The following is a 24,701-nucleotide window of genomic DNA, read 5'->3' as shown; positions in this document are numbered from 1 at the left end:
CTCTGAACCAGCTCCCGACAGGAGGCCGGAGACTAGCCTCAGCTTTACAATTTGCATTTGAATAAAGTACCTAGACTTCCCGGAAAGAAGTTCTGCTTTCCTACTTTCTCACTGTCTTTCAAGATTTTGTCTTTCAAGCAGGTAAATCAACATTCCCGAGGCGGACCAGTAGATGTGCATCCCCGCCCCCCTAGAGCACACAGGTGGCAGCTGTTACCCCCAGTCTCAGGACATTTCCAGCATGTGGCTTTCAGTCTGAGTTAAAAATTTAGGTTTACCTAGAGGGCTAGAAGAGTAGATTTTTCTATATTAATAAAGATTGGTTTTTATTTTGATAGACAGGCTTAGCCCCTTAGCTGACCTCTGGCTTTTCACCCTTGCTGTTACTGCAAGGTGTCCTTAGCTCAATAGGCTGTGGAAAAAACAGGGATGAGGAGGAACGACTTCCAGCTCCTATTTTACCCACAAATCGTGGTGTTATTAACGACATAATTCTTGCTTAGGCTTTGCTAATTCTGAGGTTGATAATTCTCCTTTAGGAGCTGCACAGCACTCAGAACTGTGCATACTGGTTTGTGATTGTACAAATTCAGTATGGGCACCGCTTGGTGCAGAGATACTTACTGCAAGGGAAGGTCCGGCTTGACCATTTCTGAGTTTCCTGTGAGATAAACCCGGTTTGAAAGAGGTTGGTACCAAATTTTGGTTAAAAATAAAAAATATTCTCCGGCTCTACCTCGCCTCCCCAAAAGGTACCAAGAGCCACATGTGTGGGTTTTACCCACGGGAGGAATCGGGTCCATGTCCACCCAAGCCAAGGTTAAAAGCCCACTCATCTACGGATGAGAAAATCATTTGATCACCTCAGTTAAGCGTTGCCTTATTTAACTTAATTAATAGGGGGGAGAGAGATTGGAGACGTACTATTGAAAGGGCAAGCCCTTCACTGCCTCCCACCCAAATAAAAAGGCCAATTGGCCTTGTACTACAAGAGCCGGTCACTCCTTCTCCCTGTTTCCCACCTATCATCCAAAAAAGCGGAGAAATATCAACTTAGTGTTATTATAGTGTATTTCACATTTGTTCAGTCAAACTTAGCCAAAGTTCCAACGCCCTACTTAAAATTCAACTAGAAAGTTACCTACCAAGTACTAATTAGCATTATAAAGTCAGAGCCTACAGCTCCAGGCTTTTCAGTTAGTTGTTCACTAAGATAAGAAAGGACAGTCTTAAGCCAGATACAGTTTACCATAAGAAAGGTTATAGAATCCCAGTGAAGCAAGTTTTTTTTTAGCCCTAGATTCCAGGCAGAACTATTGAGCATAGATAATTTTCCCCCCTCAGGCCAGCTTTTTCTTTTTTTTTTAATTTTGTTAATAAAAGGGAGGAGATGTAGTCTCCCCTCCCCCAGCCTGAAACCTGCTTGCTCGGGGTGGAGCTTCCTGCTCATTCGTTCTGCCACGCCCACTGCTGGAACCTGAGGAGCCACACACGTGCACCTTTCTACTGGACCAGAGATTATTCGGCGGGAATCGGGTCCCCTCCCCCTTCCTTCATAACTGGTGTCGCAACAATAAAATTTGAGCCTTGATCAGAGTAACTGTCTTGGCTACATTTCTTCTTTTGCCCCGTCTAGATTCCTCTCTTACAGCTCGAGCGGCCTTCTCAGTCGAACCGTTCACGTTGCGAGCTGCTGGCGGCCGCAACAGAGAGAGAATCTGAAAAGAACAGGGGAGGGAAAAAGCATGCCCAAAATATATTATATGAAAAAATTTTAAGAGAAAATGTGTATGGAAATGCAAGAGACCTTTATAATAAGAGCCAAACACTCACTTCAAAGCTATGACAGTCCAGACTGTGGGGTGCCAGCAAATCACAGGAATGGCTCAGTGGGAGATCCCTGAGCGGTCAGAAGTGACCTCTTTCTATTATAGTCACTTGCTTCTCTACAAAGCTCCACAGATAGCTTAATTGGGAAAGGATCTTTCACCATCAAATTGTACAGGAATGGTTGGGTAGCCACAGGCAAAAGAGTGAGCGTATCTCACACCGTGTACAAAGATGGGCTCAAAGGATTAAAACCCTGTAAATATAAAACTACAAAGTCTTAGAAGGAAATGTGGACATCGCTGTGGCTTTGGATCGCACGACGAGCAGGCAAGTCACTCTGAGAGCATTGTTTAAGAAGACATCTGACAGCTGAGGGAAAAACTGCAGATCCTGTACCCGACAAATAAAAGGCATGTCTAGACAGCAGAAAGAAAACTTCTAAGTCAATAACAAAAAGATAGCGTGCTAACTTTTTTATATACTTTTTATTAGGTATTTTCCTCATTTACATTTCCAATGCTATCCCAAGCGCGCTAACTTTTAAAAATTCTTTTATTTTTTTGAGATTATAATATAATTGCATCATTTTCCCTGCCCCTTCCTCCCACCAACCCTCTCACATACCTTTCCTAAATGCATAAACACACGCTGGTCACTGTTATTTGTGTGGATGTTTGCAGGGCTGACCAACTGGTGTGCTCTCCCTGGGGAAGACTTTCTCCCGCTCCCAGCATTCCTCAGTTGCCTGTAGCTCTTTGTGTAGGGAGGGACTCACCCACTTTTTAATAGACAAAGATCCCGGATAGACATTTCTCCAGTAGGGGCTGGGAATTTATCTCAGTGGTAGAGCACTTGCCTAACAAGGGCAAGGCCCTGGGTTCAGTCCTCAGCTCAGGGTGGGGGCAGGGAAGACAGCAAAATGACATTTCTCCTATAAATGTAAACCAGTGGTCAAGTGCTGGACATTATCAAATCACAATGAGGTCACACCTTGTCCCCACTAGAGTGACTGTCACAAAAAGCAATCACACGTGTTGACAAGGAAAAACTGGGGAAGTCAGAATCCTTGTACACTGCTGTGAGGGCTTACATGTGAAGCTGCTGTGTAACACAGCCTGTATTTCCTCAAAGGGTTAAACCTCCAGTGGCCCCTGGATCACACATAAGGGACTCGAGCTCCATCTATACACACAAGTCCATAAAGGAGTGTCCACACAGCGGTGTTGTAACAGCCCAGAGATGGAAACAACCCATGTGAATGGATAAACTGGTGAATAGATAAAAAGTTCTGTACTCAAATAGCAGAAGACCACTCGGCAATAGAGTGGGGTGTTGATGTGTACCCTAACATAAGTGAATCATGAAAGCAGTACTCTGAGAGTGAAGGTGGTCTCCAGAGATCATCTGATCCATGACTCCACCCATAGGAAATGTCCAGGAAAGGCAGAAATGGGTTTGCAGGGGGATCAGGGGTCAAAGGAAGGGAGAGGGGGAAGTGACCCTCACTGTCTCCCTATAGGTACTTCAGTTCAATTCTTCCTTAGTGTCAGACCCGGAAGCAGACCACCAAAGCAGGACAATGGTAGTTGTTACTTCTTCCTTTAAAAGCAGGATTAGTGCATGTAATTCATATGACGTTTACTCCCTGTATGTGAAAAAAGCGGGGGTTTTGCATATTCACAAAATTTGTGTGGCACCCTGCCGGGTACTTTCACAACATCATGAGCCCCCAAATAAGCCATGCACTTTGCATGGGAAGAGGCAGAAATCGCATCCCAGAAATGAAGACTTTAGTGGTAGAGGACACCTAGTGGCCAACACCCACTCCAGCTATCAGAATTCCCCAAGAGATGAGAACACTGTCACCTTAGGAATTACTGTTGATTCCTTTGCCCATGTTTGGTACCCAAGAACCCTGCTTTTCAAAGGAGCTCATGGGGATTGAACCGACGGCATCTTTGTAAAAACCTTGAGCTCTTAAAAGACATGGAATTCATTTTGGCAAGGTTTTCTGGTACAGGACCGGTGGTCCCTACTATAGCGCAGATACTAATATGCAACCTGCAGCTACTCTCTCCCTCAGCACTACAAGGGAACGCTGCAGGCATGTTAGGAAGCAGGACCTGCCACCTCTCCAGTTCAGCCCATCCCTGGATGCCTAGATCCCACCCAGAGCCTGAGCCTGAGATGCTCTGCTTTCAGCTCGCCAGGGTATCCTTACCCTCAGCTTCAGCTTCCCAGGATCCCAGCAACGCTCCCACCTCGTTCTCATTCCTTCCACATCCTTCCTTCCTTCACTGGGGACTAGAGAGGTTTCCTGATTCCCTTATCTGCCCAGAAGAACTCTTTTTATATCCGTCTGTCCCCCTCCAGCACAGCCTAGCCTAGGCTTAGTGGTGGCACTATGACAGAGGACAGACCCAAATCAACGGGCAGAAAATGCACTGGCAAGTACCTCATGAGTTCCCCGACTCTCAGGTGCAGTGTAAGACTGATGCTGGTGTTGACTGAGCCTACAGCAGCATTGGGCACTGTGCACAAGTTTGTTCATTTATTCCCACAACAGCCTACAAGGCAGATACTGGTATCACTCTTACTCATGCAGAAACTGATCACGGGAGGTCACACCAAGGGTAAATATTGAATTTGGGATTCAGAGTCACATACAGAGTCTGGCCCCAAAGTCTGCTTTCTAAATAGTAGGCCAGCCTGTCAGATTAAAGTATAGAATTTGAGATGGAGGCTGAACATCAATATATCATTTTAAAGATCTTTAAAGATTACATTTTTGTATTTGCTTGCTGTGTGTGTTATGTGTGTGTTATGCAGAGATCAGAGGACAACTTTCAGGAATCAGTTCTCTCCTTAACCATGCAGGCCCTAAGGATGAAACTCAAGTTCCCAGGCTTGGTGGCAAGTACCTTTATCCACTGAGCAATCTTACCACCTCTAAAAAGACTTTAAATTATTGTAATATGCTGCTGGGGTTGAGAATTAAAACCCTGGATGGTGCCTGTTGGGTTTCATTCATTTAAAATATTTTTACTAAATGCAATTAGGTGATAAGCTCTTATTAGCTGCAGCCCTGAAGGACTTAACTTAAAGCCAAGTAAGGAAGCTGCTAACTGCTTCGAACGGAGCATGCTCCTTAGAAGTGGATATGCAGAGGAACTTCAAGGGGAACTCAGGGTACCTTACTATTGTCAAAGCCTATGAGCTATGAAGGACTTTCATGGGGTCACACCCAACATATAACCAAACTTCTGAACGTGAAAAGCCAAGAAACACCGTAGAAGAAGCAAGGGAAATAAAACAGATAATGTGTGATAGGACAGATATCAAAATGGCCGGATTTCTCAAGCCAAGGATGGGACAAGATTCCCAAAGGACTAAAGAAAAGTAAATATCTGAAAACTGTAGGCAGCAAAGATGCTGCTTAGGAACCAGGGCAAAGCCAAGCCACTCCCCACAGGAAGGAAACAGAACTTGTAACAGACCTGTCCTTGAAAAGAAAGTTCCTAAAGAAGAAAAACAACTGATGCCACAGAGAAACACGGAGGGCCAGGCACCTGCCTGGCATGGCAAGGCCTGATTCCAGCCCCCAAATTATAGGGGAACATGGCTGAGAATCCAGGAACTTAGGGGGGTCACAAAGAGACACAAACAGTAAATATCTGGGCATGTGTAGTGGGCAGTTTTTCTCCCTTTCAATAATTTGAAATAAAATAATTTAAAATATCCCCATCTTCCTCTCCATGAGGAGGAAAGGGACTTGCATAGTAAAAAGATTCTTATACTTCACTTAAAGTGGCAATTTGTTCTGCAGAATGGCCAACTGTGTACAGCAAAGCATGTATAATGAGCCTTACAGTAGCTACTAAAATATGACCAAAAACTATGCAAAAACATGGAATTTAAAACTTCGAGATAACTTGAAAATGGAAATTGAAAATATTCACACAGTCTAAAAACAAAGATAAATAAAAGGATAAAAAGGAATTTTAAATGAATTAGACCTAAACTCAAGTCCATTAATATTACAACAAAAAATAATAGTCTAAACCAGGGATTTGAAAACTGCAGCCTAATCCTGGTAGATCTAGTTCACTGTGTTTTATAAATAAAATTCACTAGAAAATGCATCTATTTACTTACATATGTTTCTGGTTATTCTCTTGTCTGTGAGCTAACTAAATTAACTAAAAGACAAATATTGTTAAGACTAAATAAACTGCATCTAACTGTATGGTGTCTAAAAGTCAGATTGATGCTGGCTGTGATGGGGCACACCTGTAACCTCAACACCCTGAGGCTGAGACAGAGGATTGTGTGTCTAAGCTAGCCTGGGCTACAGGTGAGATCCTGCCCCAAAACAAGAAAGGAAACTGAATCTAAACGTAACTGCATAGGTGCTTAAAAGTCAAAGGACGAGCCAGGTGTGGTAGCACATGACTTTCATCCCAGCACTCAGGAAGCAGAGGCTGGTGGATCTCTGTAAATTCCAGGATGCCAGGGCTACACAGAGAAACCATTTCTCTAAAAAACAAACAAACAAGCAGACAAACAAACAAACAAAAACGGGACTGGGGATCAGTGCTGCACTTGGGAGATGGAGGTGGTAAAGTCTGGGTTCACCACCATCCTCAAGCTACACAGAGAGCTTGAAATCCTGGGCTTCATGAGGCTCTGTCCCAAACACACAGTGGGGATCAGGGGCACTGCTGAAGAGATGGCTTTGTGGCCATAAGGCTAACAAAACGTGTTGAAGATCTGTATCTGGGAAGAGCTAAACAAATGAGCTTCCAGCTTTATGAGTTGGAAGACTTATGGTAAAGTTGCTGATTCCTCCCAAATTGACCTAAAGATTTAACTCACTTCTAATCAAAATCTTGTTCAGACTGCTTGTGCATGTAGACAAGTTTATTCTCAGATTTCTATGGGAAACAACAGAAGCTAGAAGAGTGAAAACTATTTTCAAACCAAAACAATAAGGCAAGGGTGGTCATCTTATAAATTGAAGACTCTGTATAAAGCCCACCTTAACCCAGTGGGATCCGGTGACAAGCAGACACAAAAATGGGTTTAAAAAAAAACAAAAACAATTAAACATCTATAAATAGACCCAAAGAAATGTGGCAAATTATTTCAATTTGCTTTGTTTTGCTTTGAAACAGGATATGACTGTGTAGACATGGCTATGTAGACCAGGCCAGCCTTGAACTTACAGAGATCCTTCTGACTCTGCCATTCGTGTCCTGGGATTAAAGGCATGTACCACAATTCCTGGCTAACAAATTGATTTTTAACAAGAATGTAATTGAGTGAAGTAAGGATGGTGTAGGCTTAGATTTTTTTTCAAAACCTACTCTAATAAGTGTTCTTAAATGCTTCAACCTCCCTTCTAGCCCATCAACCAAAGGTAAGGGGAAAAGGATGGTTAATAGGACAAGGGGGTTAGATATGGACCTGTTTAGAAGTAGTCCTTTGAGGTGATATCAGTCTTTGTTGTCAGGATATCGGCAGTCCAGTCCAAAACATCAAACACAAATCAGTAGCAGCAGTCCAGTCCAGTTGGCAAAGACCAAACAGGAATCAGTAGTGGTGGCTCAATTCAGAAGAAACCTCGAGGCTCCAACGAACTGAATCAGCACAAGTCCATGGAAGCAGCAAGAAGTAACCAGAATAGCACGAGTTCTTTGGCAAGTTTCTCTCTATGAAGCCACAAGAGAAGATCAGTGAAGACCAGTGAAACGTTGCGAGGTGAACCAATGCAAAAGCCACTCACTGTCTGTTGGGTTCTACTTAGACTCTTCCCAAACATCACCTCTCAAGGGCCTGCCTCAGCAAAACATCCTCTCATAAGACGGCTTCCGGAAAAACATCCCATGAGGCAACTGAGTCTCCAAAGAAGCCAGAAATGTTCACTTCAGGATGGTGTTCAGAATTGATATTGGATAGCTCAGTGGAACTTGCCCCCAAGCCTAACAATGCCAGCTGGATAGGTGAGAGAAAACCAACTCCCACCCAAGAAATAAGGAAACAAAACACCCAGATAATATGTAAGAGGGCACAAGGCTTGCAGACTCTTCACCAAAGTAGACACAAAATCTGAAATAAATGTTCAACTCTCTTCTTAGGAAAATGTGAATTAAAGAAGTCACTATGAGATACTACGCTACAAACTATCTGAAAAGCTAAATATTTTAAGACATTATTTGATAATTAGGTCTTACTTCATGAAAGTGTTAAAAGCAGACTCCCATGCATTCCTGGTGAGAATGCCAAGCAAAACAGCCGCTCTGGGAAAAGGCCATTGGTATGTCTCTCTCTCTCTCTCTCTCTCTCTCTCTGTGTGTGTGTGTGTGTGTGTGTGTGTGCGTGAGATGTGGGAGACAGTCAGTGACTTCCCAAGAGAGGAGATGAATTATAACACACAAACTTGTACATGAGCATCTTTCAAGTTATAATTTCTAAAACTGAGTGACTCAAAGGCCTTTAAGGAGATGAGCAGAGAAACAGAGAGGTGGTAGACTCCACGGAGGGAATAGAACTCAACAGTGCAGCGAGCACACCAACTGAACTGGAGCTAGACAGCTGTGAGCTGCCATGTGCGTGCTAGGAACCGAACCCAGGACCTCTGGAAGAGTACTGCTGAGCCATCCCTCCAGACCCTGTTTTGCTACTTTAATGCTTCTGCATGACTTTATAGAAACATTCCTAGCTGGACTTTGTGGTACATGCCCTTTCATCACAGCACTGGGAGGCAGAGGCAGGTGGATCACTATGAGTGCAAGGCCAGCCTGGTCTACATAGCAAGTTCCAGGCCAGCCAGGACTACAAATACTCTTAGAAATAAACTTAGAAAAGGTAGGAATTGGTTTATAGTCCATCAATGGAATGCTAATTGTCCCTGGGATCAAAAATAATTGTATAGGTGCATTCTTTCAATTTTATGAAATTCTTAACTAATTAAATGTGTGGTCCAGGCAAGAATGCTGTCACACACGCCTGTCCGTGTGATCCCATCTTGTGTGCCCTGTGGGATCATGAAGACCCTCTCCTTCCCACTCTGCCTGCAGAGCGCTTGCTGCTCTTTTATCCTTGTGGACAGACTGTCACCTGCTGGTCACAGCGCTCCTCTTCCCCCTCCTTCTTCCTGAGTCAGGGTTTGGTTAATCCTTTGCTTTCACTGACAGGCAATTCACTTACCACCAGAAGAGCAGGTCACATCCCTGACTGAGAATAAGCCAAAGTAGGCTGGACACTTCTCTGTTGATTCGCACATCCAGTAGGCCAGAGCATCACAGGCAGTGAGGGGGCTCCTTCCCCTCTGCAGAGCCGTTCACTAGCAGGGAAGAATGCAGATCACACCTCACAGTGAGGTGGGAATTGAAATAAATCTATGTTACAGTTTTTCTGTGATCTGCTCCCCTCAGGATCGTATGTGTTAAGACTTGGTCCCCGGCTGCTGGCACTGTTTTAGGAGACTATGTCACTTTTAGGTGGGAGGGTCTCTGGCGGAGGAGACCTCCAGTTTATGGCCCATCCTGCTTTTAGTCTGTTTCCTGGTCTGCCTACACATGACAGAGCAAGACACTGTTCACTCCCACCACCATGAAGCCACCAGCATGATGGACTATGTTCCCTGAAACTCTGAGCTCAGGAAAAAAATCCTTCCTCCTTAAGATACTTCTTGTCAGGTGTTCAGTCACATCGATGACAACAATGGCACAGAACAGAAACTGAATAAAGTAGAAATCAGCACAACAGAGGCAAGGCTCATCTTACAGAAGTCAGTGGGAAATGTCCTCAATACCATTTCTGTAGGGCTGGCTTGGCTCGGTAGTGGGTACCACTCTTCCAGAGTTCAGTTCCTAGTACCCAAGTGAGGCAGCTCACAGTTGCTTATCACTCCAGGGGACCTGACATCCTCTTCTGGCTCCTGTGGGCACTACACACACACACACACACACACACACACACACACTCCCAGAGAGAGAGAGAGACTCACAGAGAGACAGACAGACAGACAGACAGACAGACAGACAGACAGACAGATGGATGCAAGAGAGACAGAGAGAATTTAAAATGAAAAAAATAAATCTAAAAAAAAATTAAATAGTAATACTATTCCTATAATGAAACCCAGCAAGTCAGCATTTCACTGAAAATCAGTGGAAAACAGTGTACAGTCTCCCCAAACACTCTTCCCACTTTTCCAATCACTTTAAGAATAACACCTAGCCGGGTGTGGTGGCGCACACCTTTAATCCCAGCACTCGGGAGGCAAAGGCAGGCGGATTTCTGAGTTCTAGGCCAGCCTGGTCTACAAAGTGAGTTCCAGGACAGCCAGAGCTATACAGAGAAACCCTGTCTCAAAAAACCAAAAAAAAAAAAAAAAAAAGAATAACACCTAGATGAAAATGGTCCCTGATGTTTCCACTGAAGTACTTTCACTGCACAGAGCACGCCCTAAAAAGCATGGGGTGTATCCCAAGGCAGTCTGCCGCATACATGGGCTTCCACTGCCTTCTTTACCTCAAACCTCATGCCCATATCTCATTTACTCCTTGGTATAGCAGAGCCCATTTTCCTATGAGACAGTTTTCTTGAACCACTGGCTGCTGGAGACATGCCACTCAGGCTTGCCTGACTCCTTCAGGGAATATGATACTGCCGCATGTGGTGCATCTATTTTTGGGGAGTACCTGGATTGAAAAGAGCTGACATGGGGTTCTGCCTCCTGTGCCTTTTCCTTGCTAGTGTGATGATATTTCATCCTAAGTAGGTCATCTCAAGTGCCAGCCCCTTTCCTGGTTCTCCAAGCCCTGAGCTTAGAAGAGTACCAAGAGTGACACCAAGAGGATGAACCAAGCTGCCACACCAACCTGTTGGGGGTGGTGACAACCTGGGGTCACACAGAGGGTGTGTGATAGTGCACCTCCTCTCTGAGGGAGAGCCTATCTGCTATCACCTTCCGTTTAAGACTAATACAGTGATTTTATCCCATGTCTGGAATAACAGGCTCCTGGGAACAATGGCAACACACATGTATTTAAAATAAATACAGCATGAGGAAGATGGGGAAGTGAATCCAGAAAAGGCAGCAATGAGAGGTCTGCCTACTTTCATCTAAATGTAGACTCAGGGACCTTCTTCCCAGAAAGACAAAAGAAAACCAGATCTTGAGTGTGGCTGTGCTAAAAAGCACATCCCTGACAGTCCCAGAGAGCAGGAGCAGTTACATCAGCTTGCAGAATGAACCCACAGGATGACTCCAGCTGTGCAGGGCTGCTGTCGGTTGGCCACGCCTCTCCTATTCTTGCTGAGGCAGTGCAAGGCTCCCTCCTGCTGCACCCATACTCCATACCCCCACGGTAGGGCCAGGCATCCTTCCTGCCACTCGGAAGGTGACACAACAGTAGAAGTTACAGAAACTGTACATCTGTCCACAATGCTAACATTTTTTAAAGCTAGTTAAATAATAGCTCAGGGGCTGATGAAGCTGTCCTTGTCACCAAGACTGACAACCCAAATACAATACTTGGAACCCATATAGTGGGACAAGGGTGGTGGGGGAGGAGAGCCAACTACTCACACACATACACACAATAAGTAAATTTTATTTTTTTTAAATTTATGATCAAAGGATAGACAAATACCATTGTGTTCATCTTTAAAACTCAGTGGTGAGCCTATCAGCTTTTAAATTTTTTTTATTTTATTTTCAAGTATGTGTGTTCACGAGCATGTCTGTGTGTGTTCATGTACGGATACAATACCCATACAGTCTAGAAGAGGGCACCACATCTCCTATAGCTCAAATAACAAGCAGTTTTTGTGAGCCCTCCAACTTGCTGCTAGGAACTGAACCTGGGTCCTCTACAAGAGCAGTGGACATACCCTCACTCTTAACTGCTAAGCCATCTCCAGCCCTCAGCTGCAAACTCTTAAACATTCCAAACGAGTCTTGAGTTAAAACAGTATCCAACTTTGAAATGGCAGAGTATGGAGTTCAGAGTCATCCCAGAAACCCTGTAAATGGAGGTAGAGCACGCAGAAGAGACGCTTGAAGGCATATTTGAAAAGACAGGGACAGCACTGGATTCAGCACCCGGATCAGAGGACAGGGAAGGAGCGGGAAGGAGCTCCGAAGAGCACCAGAGAAACTCTCAGAAACAGTTTTCAACTTGGCGCAAAGGACTCTGTCACACTTTTGAAAGTTCTTGATTTGAGGTCAGAAGTCCAACGTGACTTCCTGCTTTCCATGAGGCTAGTATAGTCACTGGGATTTCAAAAGATAATAAAGCCTCCCCAGCTCCCAAGATTGGCAAGTATATCTAATTAGTGTCTAATTAGGGTCGCTGCTAAGCTGTAAACCCTTTCCAATTTGACCTAGAATTGTAGCATATAAATTTCATCAAGGTCATACTGATTCTTTTTTTCTGTACTGGGGATTGAACCGAGGGCCTGATGCATGCCAGGCCCTGCTCTACCACTGAGCTATTATATCACCAACCCTCTTTTTCTTCCCCAACTTTTTATTTGGAGACAGGGCCCCACTAAATTGACTTCTCTTTTTGCTCTATCTGAAATACTGTTAGAGAAATGTAAGAGTCAGGCCATTTCCCTCACCTATACTTCAGCAGACATCTTTTACTGGGTGGCTGGGTTAGCCCTGCCCCCACCCTGCCTCGTCCCCATGCTGCTGTATTACCTAACGATCCTACTGCCTTGTCACACCAGATCCCAGGTGGCATCAGGAAGCCTCTCTGACAGTTCTTTCCCATCTCCATCCCGCTGTTTGTCCTTCTGCGGTAAAATCTGAATTCAGTTGTGTTCTGGGCAGGTACACGCCCTCTGTAATCTCTGCTCTATTGAGATTTTCTCTCGCCCCAAGCCATGGTTCATTAATGCACACACTCTAGAATTTTTGGGTGGATGCGTACTTTTACTTGTTTGACACAGGGTTCCGTGTTTCTGTGATTAAACTCACTGATCATACTATCTAGCTCACTCAAAGCAGTGTTCCACTAGGCAAGTTGATTAGCTTGTCTGCACCCATTGCCTTCCCCATGAATGATGAAACCAGTGAATGTTTCTCAAATGGTTATACAAAGGACCAGGTCATTATCTCAACAGCTAATTACCAACTAGTGCCCATTAACGTCGTCTTTTTATTGACACCAGGCAAACTTGCACAATTGAAAGTGTTTGTCCTTCTATTAACAATCATATGTTATTGTTTTGTTTTTTAATTTTTTAATACAAGGTCTTGCTCTGCCCGGGCTAGTACTGAATGTATGGGCTGCAATGATCTCCCACCTCACCCTCTGTACCACTGTGCCTTGGGTAGCTTTATGTCAGTTTGACTCAAGCTTAAGTTATCTGAAAAGAAGAAATCTTAACTGGGAAAATGCCTCCATGAGATCTGGCATTTCCTTAAGTGACTGGTGTGGGAGGGCCCAGCCCATTGTGGGTGGTACCATCCCTGAGCTGGTGGTTCCAAGTTCTATAAGAAAGCAGGCTGAGCAAGCCATGGGGAGCAAGCCAGTAAGCAGCACCCCTCCATGGCCTCTGCATCAGCTCCTGCCTCCAGGTTCCTGCCCTGTTTAAGTTCCTGTCCTGACTTCCTTCAATGATGAATAGTAATATGGAAATGTAAGCCAAGCAAACCCTTCCTCCCAACCTGCTTTTGGGTCCTGGTGTTTCATTGTAAGACTAAGACACAATGATTCCAGCTTCTTATTATTCTTTCAGCAGGACAACTTTTAAGTTAATTGTTTGAACCAAAAATCCCTCCAGTTTGAAAAATGAGAATCCTTTAGATGTTCTCGTGGTAGTAAGCAAAAAGCATCAGATACATCCCAGAGAGATAAATGGGCGCTCACTAGAGCACAGAAATTCTCTACCCCCAGTGCCTGACAAAACAACCCCCAAGCCTCAAGAAACCCACAGCTCCTGAACCTTTCAGCAACATTAAAGTGGGGAGCACTGTGACCCAGAGAAGATCTGGCCACACTGACAGTGAAGACATCAGTCAGCAAGGGAGATGGCTTGTGGAATTCACATAGGTACACATGCATGTGTACGTGCACGCATGTGCGCGCGCGCGCACACACACACACACACACGCACACTTTATAAGAAGATGAATTCAAGAAGCAAAGCATGGAAAGGTGATGTCAACCCCACCAAAAGGAGAAACAATCTAAAGTACAAACGCCAGGGCGCCTGTATGTGAAGGCAGCCAACCCAAGCAGACTTTTTTCAGGTGTGTGTCCCTGAGGCCTGTACCTCCGTGTCCTTTCTATTACTTGAATCTGCAGTGTGCCCCAAAAGTTGTAGGCTAAAGGCTTCGTCTTCAGTTTGGTGATGCTGGAAGATGGTTAGACCTCTAGGATGTATGAGGCCTATGGGTAGGTCTTTCAGTCTTGGTACCAGATCCTCAGGCCCCCTTGGAGGGGACTGTAAGACCCTGCCTTCCCAGCTGCCATGAAGTGAACAGCTTCCTCCACCATAGGCTCCCACTATTGCTGTGCTCTGCTGTCACCATAGGACCAAAAACAATGGGGGTGGGAGGGATAGTTCATGAAATCCCAAAGACCATGAGCAAAGTAAACCTTTATTCTTTATAAATTATTTGCCTTGGATGTTTCATCACAGTGCTAGAGGCTGGCTAACAGTCCTAATGACTGTGCTGTGTGCCTTTTTGGCATGGAAGCAATGGGAATGAGACAGAAATTGTGGATCAGGAATACAGACAAGGCTGTAGTGGGGTACCATCTTGAGGCTGAAAGGAGTCAGCACCAGCCTGGAGGGGAGCAGGCTGCTTCTCAAACAGAGGGAGATGCAGGCCTTTATGGGTTCTGGGATTGACTAGTGAACAACCATCATCTGGCCAGGAGGACATCGGTGCTGAAGAGCACAGGGTAGATGAGAAACCAAAGGAATCTGGGTGCCTGAGCTGCTGAAGCCATGAGCCCAACTCCAACAGGCAGTCAGTGGCCTCCAGATCTCTGAAAGTTACACCACCTGCATCATACGTGTTCTATACAGCACACCTCGTAGGAAACTGAGACACAGCCCCCATCTGTGTGACCCCCAAAATAGTGATTTTTTTAATCAACAAAGGACAAGTGAGTGTTCGGGCTTATTTAGATTTCTCTCAGCAACCATCTTATTTCTCTGATGGCATCCTTGGGGAAGGGGTGGGTTGCAGACTCCTGTGGCAGCCCAGCTCCTCCTATGTTCAAGGCCTTATATGACGTAACTATTTGCACAGTTGGCACACATCTGTGAGCCTTACACCAGGACTGCTCTTCCACTCTCTATAGCCCTTTTCACCCTTGAGTTCACCTGACCCTAGGGATAGGTACACAACTCATAAAGACATTTATTTTAAACACTTCATTGGCATACGTAGAATTTTCTTGTCTGTTATTAAGAGTGTGAATTAAGAGTGTGAATTAAGAGTGTGAATTTGCTCAAGGGATGAATGTGCCTGTTTGGTTTTGCATGAAGAATGCAATCTTGCTCGCCCCAGTGAGTATCTGAGAGTGCACAGGTTACCTTTCCGACAGCTGTAATCGAATGCCTGACAAAGGCAACTAAGGAAGGAAGGGTTTGCTTTGGCTCCAGTGTGCAGGGAAGGTGGGGAAGGTAGGGCAGCGGCAGTGTGAGGCACTGTCTGCAGTCAGCAAGCAGAGAGATGCCTGCTGGTGTTCAACTCACTCTTCCTTCCCATGGGATGGTGCTGCCCACGCTTAGAGCAGACCCTCCTGCCTCGGCCAGCCCTGTGTAGGAATTCCCTCACTCACAAGCCCCATGGCTTTTCTCTTGGGTGACTCTAGATCCTGTCAGGCTGACGATATTAACCACCACATAGCCCATCTTCGACATTTTGTGATTAATATTCAAATTTTATTTTCATCAATGCCAAGAATGCTGTTTCTCATAAGTACATTGACCACAAGGACAGAAGTATGTTTAAGGCCATTTCTGAAACCGTTGGAAATTCTGCCCTAATCCCAAACCAAAGTTCATTTAATGATCTTTTTAAATGAAATTCAAATTAGCAAATTAAGCAACCATTTTAAAAATCAAATAGTGCAACAAACACAACCCAGACATACATGAGTTTGAACCTTATATTCTGAGGAAAGCGGTAAAAGTCTTTTATTCCAACTTAAACCGTTCTCTAGTACAGCCAATGTAGGCACATCCCTGACTAGCTTACGAATGAATGAGCCTCAGACTATGGTTATTTATTTGGCTTTGGCACTACTAGGGGTCACCCCTGATCTTTCCTAACTGCTGGCCTGGCTGCCTCCCCAGCAGTGTACCCCAAATACTTGCTGTTTCTCCTGGCCTTTTACCTCTTTCCTCGTGGTCTCTCCTCTCTTCCTCTCCTTCTCCACCTCAACCTGGTAACTCAAAACCCACCTACCTCTAATCCCTCCAGTAATTGATGGTTGCCAATTTTATTTAACCAATAGTTTTAAGTTAAGGAACAAGGTTTGCACAACAAAGGCTCATAAATGTGAGAAGCCACTTGTAGGTGTGGACCTTCACATACAGAAAGATCGTAGCATTACAATACGTAACAATAGACCAAACCTCAACACAATTATGTTTCTGTAAGAGCAGAGACTTTAGCCTGGAGAGTTGGTTAAGAGTACTTCTGTTCTTGTTGAAAGCCTGGGTTTGAGTTCCACAGAGCAGCTCACAATCATCTGTAACTTTAGTTCCAGGGGATCCAATACCTCTTTCTGACCTCCACAGGCACCAGGCACATACGTGGTGTATAACGCACATAAAAATAATGAAATAAATAGATCTTTAAAAGTTAGAAAAAGAGCAGAAGTTCTGTGTGTTTCTGTGTATGGTGATACATGCCTTTAATGTCAGCATTCAGGAGACAAGGGCGGGTGCAACCCTGAGAGTCTGAGACCAGCCTGGTCTGCATAGCGGGTTCCAGGATAGGTAGGGCTCAGGGCGAGAGAGAGAGAGAGAGAGAGAGAGAGAGAGAGAGAGAGAGAGAGAGAGAGAGAGAGAGAGACCCTGTCTCAAGAAAGAAGACAAGAAAGAAAGCAAGGCAGGAAGGAAAGAAGGAGAAAAGAGAAAGGAAGGAAAGGAAAAGATGAAAGACAAGTTTTAAATGAACCAAAAACCTATGTAACTTTAATTTTTTCAAATCCTATATTTAATGATGGTTCTTAAGCACTTTTACCTCCCTTGTAGCCCACCACCCACCAGAGGTAGTGAGGAAAATAAGGATACTGGAGAAGTGTACTTGATTAGAAAGTTTCTTTGGAGCAACTCCCATCTGTGTTGTCTGGACACGAGCAGTTCAGTTCACAGTTTAACAGGCACTGGCAGCTCAGTCCACTTGCAAAGACCTCATGGATACAGCAGTCCAGTTCAGTGGAGTCAGGTTAGCAGCAGCAGTGAGGGACACGACCTAGCAAAGACAGCCAGGCCTCAGCCTCAGCAGGAGGGACCAGGAGGAACAGCAGAAGAAGTTCTTAGCTGTGCCTCTCTCAGGGAAGAGAAGATCAGTGAAGATGTGAGACCCAGAAGCATTGCACAGCTAGTTGTACCAGCAAGCCAAGCTCTCTCTCCATCACTCTGCTGAGTCCTGTTTATGCCCTCCAAACATCACGTGTCCTCCACGTGCCCTGCCTCAGCACATGCATCCAGTCAGTCCGAGCGCTTGGAAGCGGCAACAGACTGCAGCACACCACCAGAAGTTTTTTGGTGTGTTCCTCCCTATGGAGTCCTGACAAATGGAGCTCAACTACACAATGTAAGGTGGACCAATACATGCATGTTGTTAGCAAAGAATCCTTCATCACATATCCTTTCACGTGCTTGCTTTAGCAGAACATCCTCTCTCCTGTGTCTGCTTCAGGGAAACGTTTCTTCCCGAGTCTGCCTTAGTCTTTCACCCGTGTCCACTTCAGGAAAACACTCCTTCACATGTTTGCCCCAGCAAAACACGATCCAACACAAATGACTCTCCAAAGAAGCCTTAAAGTTTCCACTTCAAACCTACACTTCCTAACACACAGTACACAGGCTTGCATCTGGACTGAGGTGTTGTTTCAGGCACTGAAAACTAAAACCGGTGTGATGAATGCAGATGAACTGACAGAGTTTTGTGTGTTTAGAACCAGGACTGCCATGAGGCCACAGTGCCACACACGTGAACACTGCCAGAATGCCTTGGCTACAACACAATGTTTGATTTTGAACTAATTTCTAGTCTGTGGGCATTTATAAAACTTTTGTTGCTGCCAACATTTTCACAATTGGCACATGTGGAGTCATGACCTACAGTCTAAGAACTGCTTCCACACTTCATGTATGAGCACACGGTAAACACTACGCGTGCTCACACAGAGCAGAGCCTTCTTTGCATAGTTTACATCCAGGGTTAATTGAGTTCACAGATGCAGAATCAGTGTATGTGCACGTGGAGGGCCGATGTGTTCATGGTCTTTGGCATGTACCAGGCACTGCTCTTGGAGATCACCTATGATAACATGCAGTCATTCATATGACCCCTGAGTCCATCCTCTGGGGCCAACATTACGGAGAATGAAAAAGAGGCACAGAGCAAGGATGCTTTGTCCCGAGTCACCCACTCTCCAAAGGGAAGAATCACCAAATATGTCTGTCTACTCTAGTTCTGCATTATTTAGGCTCTTTCAGTAGAAGCCACACATACTTCCTCAAGCGTCTTTGTGCACTGGATTGGAAGAATGCCTAGGCACAGGGATCCAGGTATGAAAAGCACAACCCACCAGGCCTCAGGACAGACTAGAACAGTTCCTGATCTCCATGTTCCACGCACACCAGAGGCCTAGCCCATCTTTCCAGAGTTCACAGCTTGTGCCCCTCACTCCTTGCTCCTCACACTTCTCCTTCTGCTGACTTCTGCCTGGTGGTCTCAGGTCTTCTGTTGTCAACTAAGTCCTGTCTGCATCTGTGGGGGATCTCTAGTGGGAGCCCAATCTCTTGAGTGAGAAGGGGTAATATGCCTGCCTGTCTGGACCCCACACCCTGGGGAACTGAGGCTCCACAGAGCTTGTCCTACATGCATTCCTACGGACGGTTTATGCGCTTCATTCTCCCTGTATTGTACATAATCCGTTTTGAACCTTCGGGCCTTGATGTACACCAGGGGTCAGCGACTTTTTAAAAGGGCCAATCTGGAGAGTCAGAATTCTCAGTCACACATGACTCGACTCACCCCCTCCAGGTTAAAATCTCAGAAAGAATGAATGTGGTAGACCCACCCCACTTCCTGTACTGTTCCTTAGTGCTCAGGCTGCAAATCAGTTCTCTGTACCCTTGAATGCATACTCAACCATGGCTGCGTGGAGGAACACATGACCACCAGGATGCCCTTCTAAGAAAAGGCAGTCTGCCCCAGAAACCAGCTGTGGATTGACAGATGTGCACTGAACCCCATTGTCCAACAACAACAAAAAAAAGGGATTTATAGCAGATGTACAGACTAGTAAGTGGAAGAACAAGAGACTGGACAAATGCTTGGAAATTAAATAGTTCCATTTTTTTGAAAAGTATTCATGGTGGGAGTGTAGCTCAACACCTAGCATGTGAGGCCCTGGACTCTAAGAATTCCCACACCAGTGGCAGAATATTAAATGAGTAAATGACTAAATAAAGCAGGCAAGCCTGCATTTTGAATTTTTGCTTTTATCGCCACCTGCTGGCCAGAACCAGTATTACGCTAAAGTTCTGTCAAAAAAGATTTCCTTTTTATACTGAAAGAACTTTTTTTTTTCTAAGAAAGCCTGTGGTTCCTTTAATTAAAAATAATAATATTATTTTAAAATTAACATTTTAGTCATAAGATAATTGTGTAAAAATTTGTTTATAGTTCATATATTTTACATGAAAACATTTTAGAAAAGCAAAGTTAGGATTTTTATAAAAAGACTAAAAGACGGGTATTTTAAAATATCCTTACATAATTAAAGAATGTGGAAAAATCAACATGAGAATATTAGGAGAATGAATAGATGTATCAGCAGTTAAGAGCACTCACAGCCCTTGCAGAGGACCTGAGTTCAGTTCCAAACACCCTGCAGACAGCTCACACCCACCTGTAACTTCATCTTTGGGAATCTGATGGTCTTATCTATGCGCACACATGTGTCTCACTCACACACATATAGATAAATAAAAGTAAACTGTTTTAAAAAAAATCAACCAAACAAAAAGCCTAGACAGTAAAGATAGACGCCTGACTTTGGAGGGAAGCCTGCCCGTTCCACTTCCACTGCATGACCCTGAGAGCTATGCCCCATCTCTGCCTCTGGGGCATTGTTACATCCCTGCACAGAGCCCTGCCAAGTGTGGCTGCGGCTCTCTTCTTCTACCTGCCTCTGGAAGTCACTGCAACTCTCCACTGCAGGATTGTGGGCCCCTGCCGTCATCCTTAAGGAACAGTGTGGCATCTGTGACAGGTCTAACCCTACCCACATCCTGGCTAAGTGTCGGTATCTGTCCAACTGCATGCCCAGGGAAGGCGATGGCTGTATCAAGGTCACACTACTCAGACTGTGCTTCCGCCCGTGCACACAGAAATCAAGACAACTCCATGGCATCAGAACATCCTTCCACCCTGACAACAGCCGCGTATTCTGTCGGTACTTGATACAATAAATAATTTAAAGGTGTTTCGATTTTCATTTTATGTGTATTATGAGTCTACTTGTATGTACATGGACCACATATGTGTCTGATGTCCCCAGAAGCCAAAGGAGGGTGTCAGATCCTCTGGAACTAGAATTACAGATGGCTGAGCTCTCGAGTGTGGGTATTGGAAACTGAAATTGGGTCCTCTGCGAGAGCTGTTCATAACTGCTGAGCCATCTCTCCAGCCGTACTCTCAGGACACGTGTCTCTCACAGTCCTAAACTACCACCATATTCATTGGTTTGTTGATTAACCCTTGGCTCTCAAAGAGGATGCGGTTGGAGAGAGTGACGACAGCCTCTGAGCTTAACACTGCCATGGTTTTGGTTTTTTGTTTGTTTGTTTTTTGTTTTTGTCTTCTTACTTTGCTGTCTTTCAGATCGACATGAGGTTATCTCCAAAGAGATTCTGGAGCTGGACCCTTGGGAGAACCAGTGGAACGTTGTGGCCATCAATGTCCTCATGCACGACAGCTATGACGTCTGTCTGGTAGCTAGGATGAACCCCCGAGACCTCATCCCACCACCCTCTGATCTGATCGAGGAAGATGGTGACCACAGAGGGCAAAGATGAGGAACTCGAAGCTGGAGGAGCTACAGCTAAAGGAGCCATGGCCTGGCAGCGATGCTTGGGCTGCTCAGAATGCAAAGCAGGGCATAGGCATAGTGTGTGGTGCTGACATTCTTATCGCATGCATAGCAGACCCTGTGCAAAGTGGCACTGAGCGGTGGTGGGGCGGGGTCGGGGGGAGGGGTGGTTCAGGGTCTTCCCTCAGGGGCATCCCAGCATGGTAAAATAGATGTGGCAGAGCAGGGCAGACAGTGAGGATTCATGGGGGTAGGACAGAGTGCAGAGGAGGGCAGCACCCTGCTCTGCTGGGACTCAAGAGTACTGCCAAGCAGGCCCATGGGTGCTTTTTTTGATGATGAGGTTGGGAGAAAGGACAGTCAAAGGTTGTAAAGTAGGAAAGCTGGTGTGTGTCTGTGTGTGTGTCTAGTCCAGCCTGCCACAGAGCTTACACACAGGATTTGCTGCTGAGAGAAAGGTAACAACTAGGTGTCCAATGCCTGAAAGAGGAAGGAGCATAGGCCTGGGCCTGGGTAGAGGAGCCATCGCTCTCAGAGCTTTGCCCCAGCTCAGTCTGTCTGTTAGAATAGCCTGAAGGGCATACATATAGCAGCAGAGCTCACTGCGGCCCTGCTTGTGACCAAACGCTCACGCCTAGAACCCTATTGCCATGGGCCACAGTGAGCAGAGTATTCCTGGACACAGAGGGGCCCCCTTGGGCTTAATACTGAGTGCGTAGACTGAGCTTGCTCTCAGCTGTACAGACCTTCCTTGGATGGAGCTGAATGCAGCATGTCTAAACACGGGAACCCACAGTAGGCTGTGAATGAGGAGGGAAGAGGCATATTGGCTACCTGATGCCTCCTTCAGACCCCTGCCCTGGCTGGGAAAGGGAGGGGGAGCTTCTCCCAGCCCAGGCATGGTACAGTGAGCTCTCCCCAGAGAGCTCTGCAATTAGGGGTATCTGCAATTTTGTGTGGAAATCTATCCATTTTGCTTCCACTCATATTTCTGGATGCACAGCTGATCCATTACGTGACTGTTCTCTAACATCACAAAAGCTTCCATGTAAGCAGTGTGGACACTCTGGGATCTTCCCAGAGGCCAGCAGACCCTGCACAGACACAGCTCTTTATCAATGTGCACTCTCCAAGTTCCAACCTCTCCTTCACAGGAGAGGAGGACTCGATCAAACCAGAGCCACTGACACCAAGGTGTTCTGCCCCCTGTCCCTGCACAGATGTACCCCCAGAATGCTACACTCTTAGAGGCACGGGCCACGTCTGTCTCTCTAAGGTTACCCCCTGAGTCCTATCATAGTAGCTGACACATGGATGGAGTTTCGGGTGACCAGAATAAGTAACATTTCTAAGCCAGGATCTTGTCTGGGACTTTGAGTTTCAAGTATCCTCCTTGTGCCCACCAGCGCAGAGTGGTTATCTGAGGGTTTCTTTTCTCAGAGCAAATCAGAGCTGCTCCAGACAGGTTAGGCAGAAGCTCTATAGGGAGGGTCGCTGCTCCCCTGAGTCCCCACCAGAATCTCTTCCTGTTCACCCACCTGGGCATCTTAGAAGCTACTTGTCACCTGGTTCACGGGCTGCAGTGTATCTTCTGTACCTTCCTCATATGCAGAATGGGAAGGGAAACCCCACACTCTTTACAGAGTTGGTGTGTGGATTGAGTGTGAAAACACTGGATGGAATACGGTGTTAAACACAAATTCCATGAAGAGGTCTTAACTGCCGGCTGGGTTACTGTCACCATGATCAGCCTTTCCTGGGACAAAGTGCAGAACAGAACCCTGGACCTTAGGGAATCTCAAATCTCAGGGAGAGATGTGGTTTAAGGTGGTTCTAATTTCCCCTGTGCTTGGCTCCTTCGGGGGTGAATCTCTTGGGTCTGTAGGCCCTTGAGACCGTAAGCAGATGCTTCGGCGGCATCACCAGGTAACGAGAGCCTTCCTGGGCTAGGACACCATTGCTGCCTGTGCTAAGGAGTATCAGAAGGGAACTTTCCAGGGAATGCTGAGGGAGGGAGGACAAAGGAGAGCGACTGGTCTCCCTGGAGCGGACACAGAACTGCCTCAGCACCAGAGGGGAGGCAGGAACTGGGAGTAGTCCCAGGCTTATTCCCGACAGGTACATCCAAGGTCTCAGACGCCTGCCGTGAAGTCCCTTCTGCATCCAGAACCCAGAGTCCAGGCTCACTGGCTCTGGGGCTCACTTTCAGTGCTGGGGCTTCTCGGCTGCCTTTTCCTATTTGTGATTCAAACCGACCTACGCTGCCCTCCCGGAGAACCATTGTTAGAGATTCCATTTGGACAGACCTTCCTGCCACCCGTCACTGGCATTGAAGGTGTTCTGACACTCGGGAAGGCCTCTTAGAAATGTCTACTATTGGGGCTTCTTATCTTTGTGACTCAGGGTTGCTGGACGCCTAGCGAAAAAACACAATGGGGAAGTAATTTGGATGCTGGGCTGATAAAGGACTGCAGCTGTCAGCCATCCTGACTCAGTTTGTGCTCAGCAAGAGGCGGCATTGTTCTCAGGCTGACTTTATAATGAGGAGATGCTCTGAGTGCAGACTTATAAAATACATTTTTGCTAATGAACAATTGCCTGCATTTTGGTTTTCATATTGTGAGTGAGTGTAAGTAACGGTTGAACGAGAATCCCGGTGCCTGGAAAATGTGGTGTTCCCAGAACAGGAAATGTCATATCAGTGAACATCCAGGACAGAGGCAGGCAGGCAGGCAGGCAGGCAGGCAGGAGGGGAGAATGGGCAAAGGGCAGCAGGTGGCCCGCTTCCAGGCCAGTGCAAGATCTGGCTGGCCCTTCTCTTCATGACTCCTCATTTTACACAAAGCAGATTTGCAAACACAGTGCCTCCCCACCACCCACCCACCCACCCACACACATACATACACACACACACATACACCTTTGAGACAGTCTTGCTCTATCCCAATCTGGCTTCAATTTTGCAATCCTCCTGCCTCTGCCTCCTGATTACAGGCATGCACCACCTCTCCCAGCTATAAAGTTTCGTTCATGAGGAGCAAATGCCGAATGCAACTCAGTGGCCAAGATCCCACATTTTCTGTGTTACTATACAACCTCAGCAGAACAAATTATAATGAGTTCAGACACCTAAGATATCACAGACTTATCCTTGCACAGTTCTGGAACTTAAGAGCCTCTGTGAATCTCAGTGAGCTAACATCTGTGTGGCGTGGCTGTGACCCTTCTGGAGCCGCTTGCCTGTCCCTGCCTCCAGAATGTGCTGACCCATCTTGTTCTGAGGCCCCTCCCTCTGGCTCCATCTCCAGAATCATGGCCAAACTCACATCTTCTGTTTCTTTCTTCTGCTTTTCAGGACTCTATGATTAAATTGGCCCACCTGAATGATGCAGAGAACTTCTTGTTTAAAGGTTGTCTTAGTCGGGGTTTCTATTCCTGCACAAACATCATGACCAAGAAGCAAGTTGGGGAGGAAAGGGTTTATTCAGCTTACAATTCCATACTGCTGTTTATCACCAAGGAAGTCAGGACTGGAACTCAAACAGGTCAGGA

General features: G+C 45.8%; 1 protein-coding gene across 2 annotated transcripts in view; it reads left to right on the top strand.

The window, feature by feature from the left end:
• Kbtbd12 (kelch repeat and BTB (POZ) domain containing 12) overlaps positions 1-23,778 on the top strand; it is an 82,613-nt gene extending 58,835 nt beyond the window's left edge. The window contains exon 6 of one of the 2 annotated variants that reach the window (XM_030255648.1): positions 20,942-23,778. In XM_030255648.1, the coding sequence (XP_030111508.1) occupies positions 20,942-21,135 (194 nt within the window). In that variant the 3' untranslated portion in view covers positions 21,136-23,778. The remainder of the gene's footprint in view (positions 1-20,941) is intronic. The other variant, NM_001278671.2, reaches the window with a different exon arrangement.
• Positions 23,779-24,701: the final 923 nt, after the last annotated feature.

Source organism: Mus musculus, chromosome 6, assembly GCF_000001635.26.
Source record: "Mus musculus strain C57BL/6J chromosome 6, GRCm38.p6 C57BL/6J".
Classification (NCBI taxonomy): domain Eukaryota; kingdom Metazoa; phylum Chordata; class Mammalia; order Rodentia; family Muridae; genus Mus; species Mus musculus.
The sequence above is the reverse complement of the archived record's forward strand: the minus strand, read 5'-3'. Positions and strand labels throughout refer to the sequence as shown.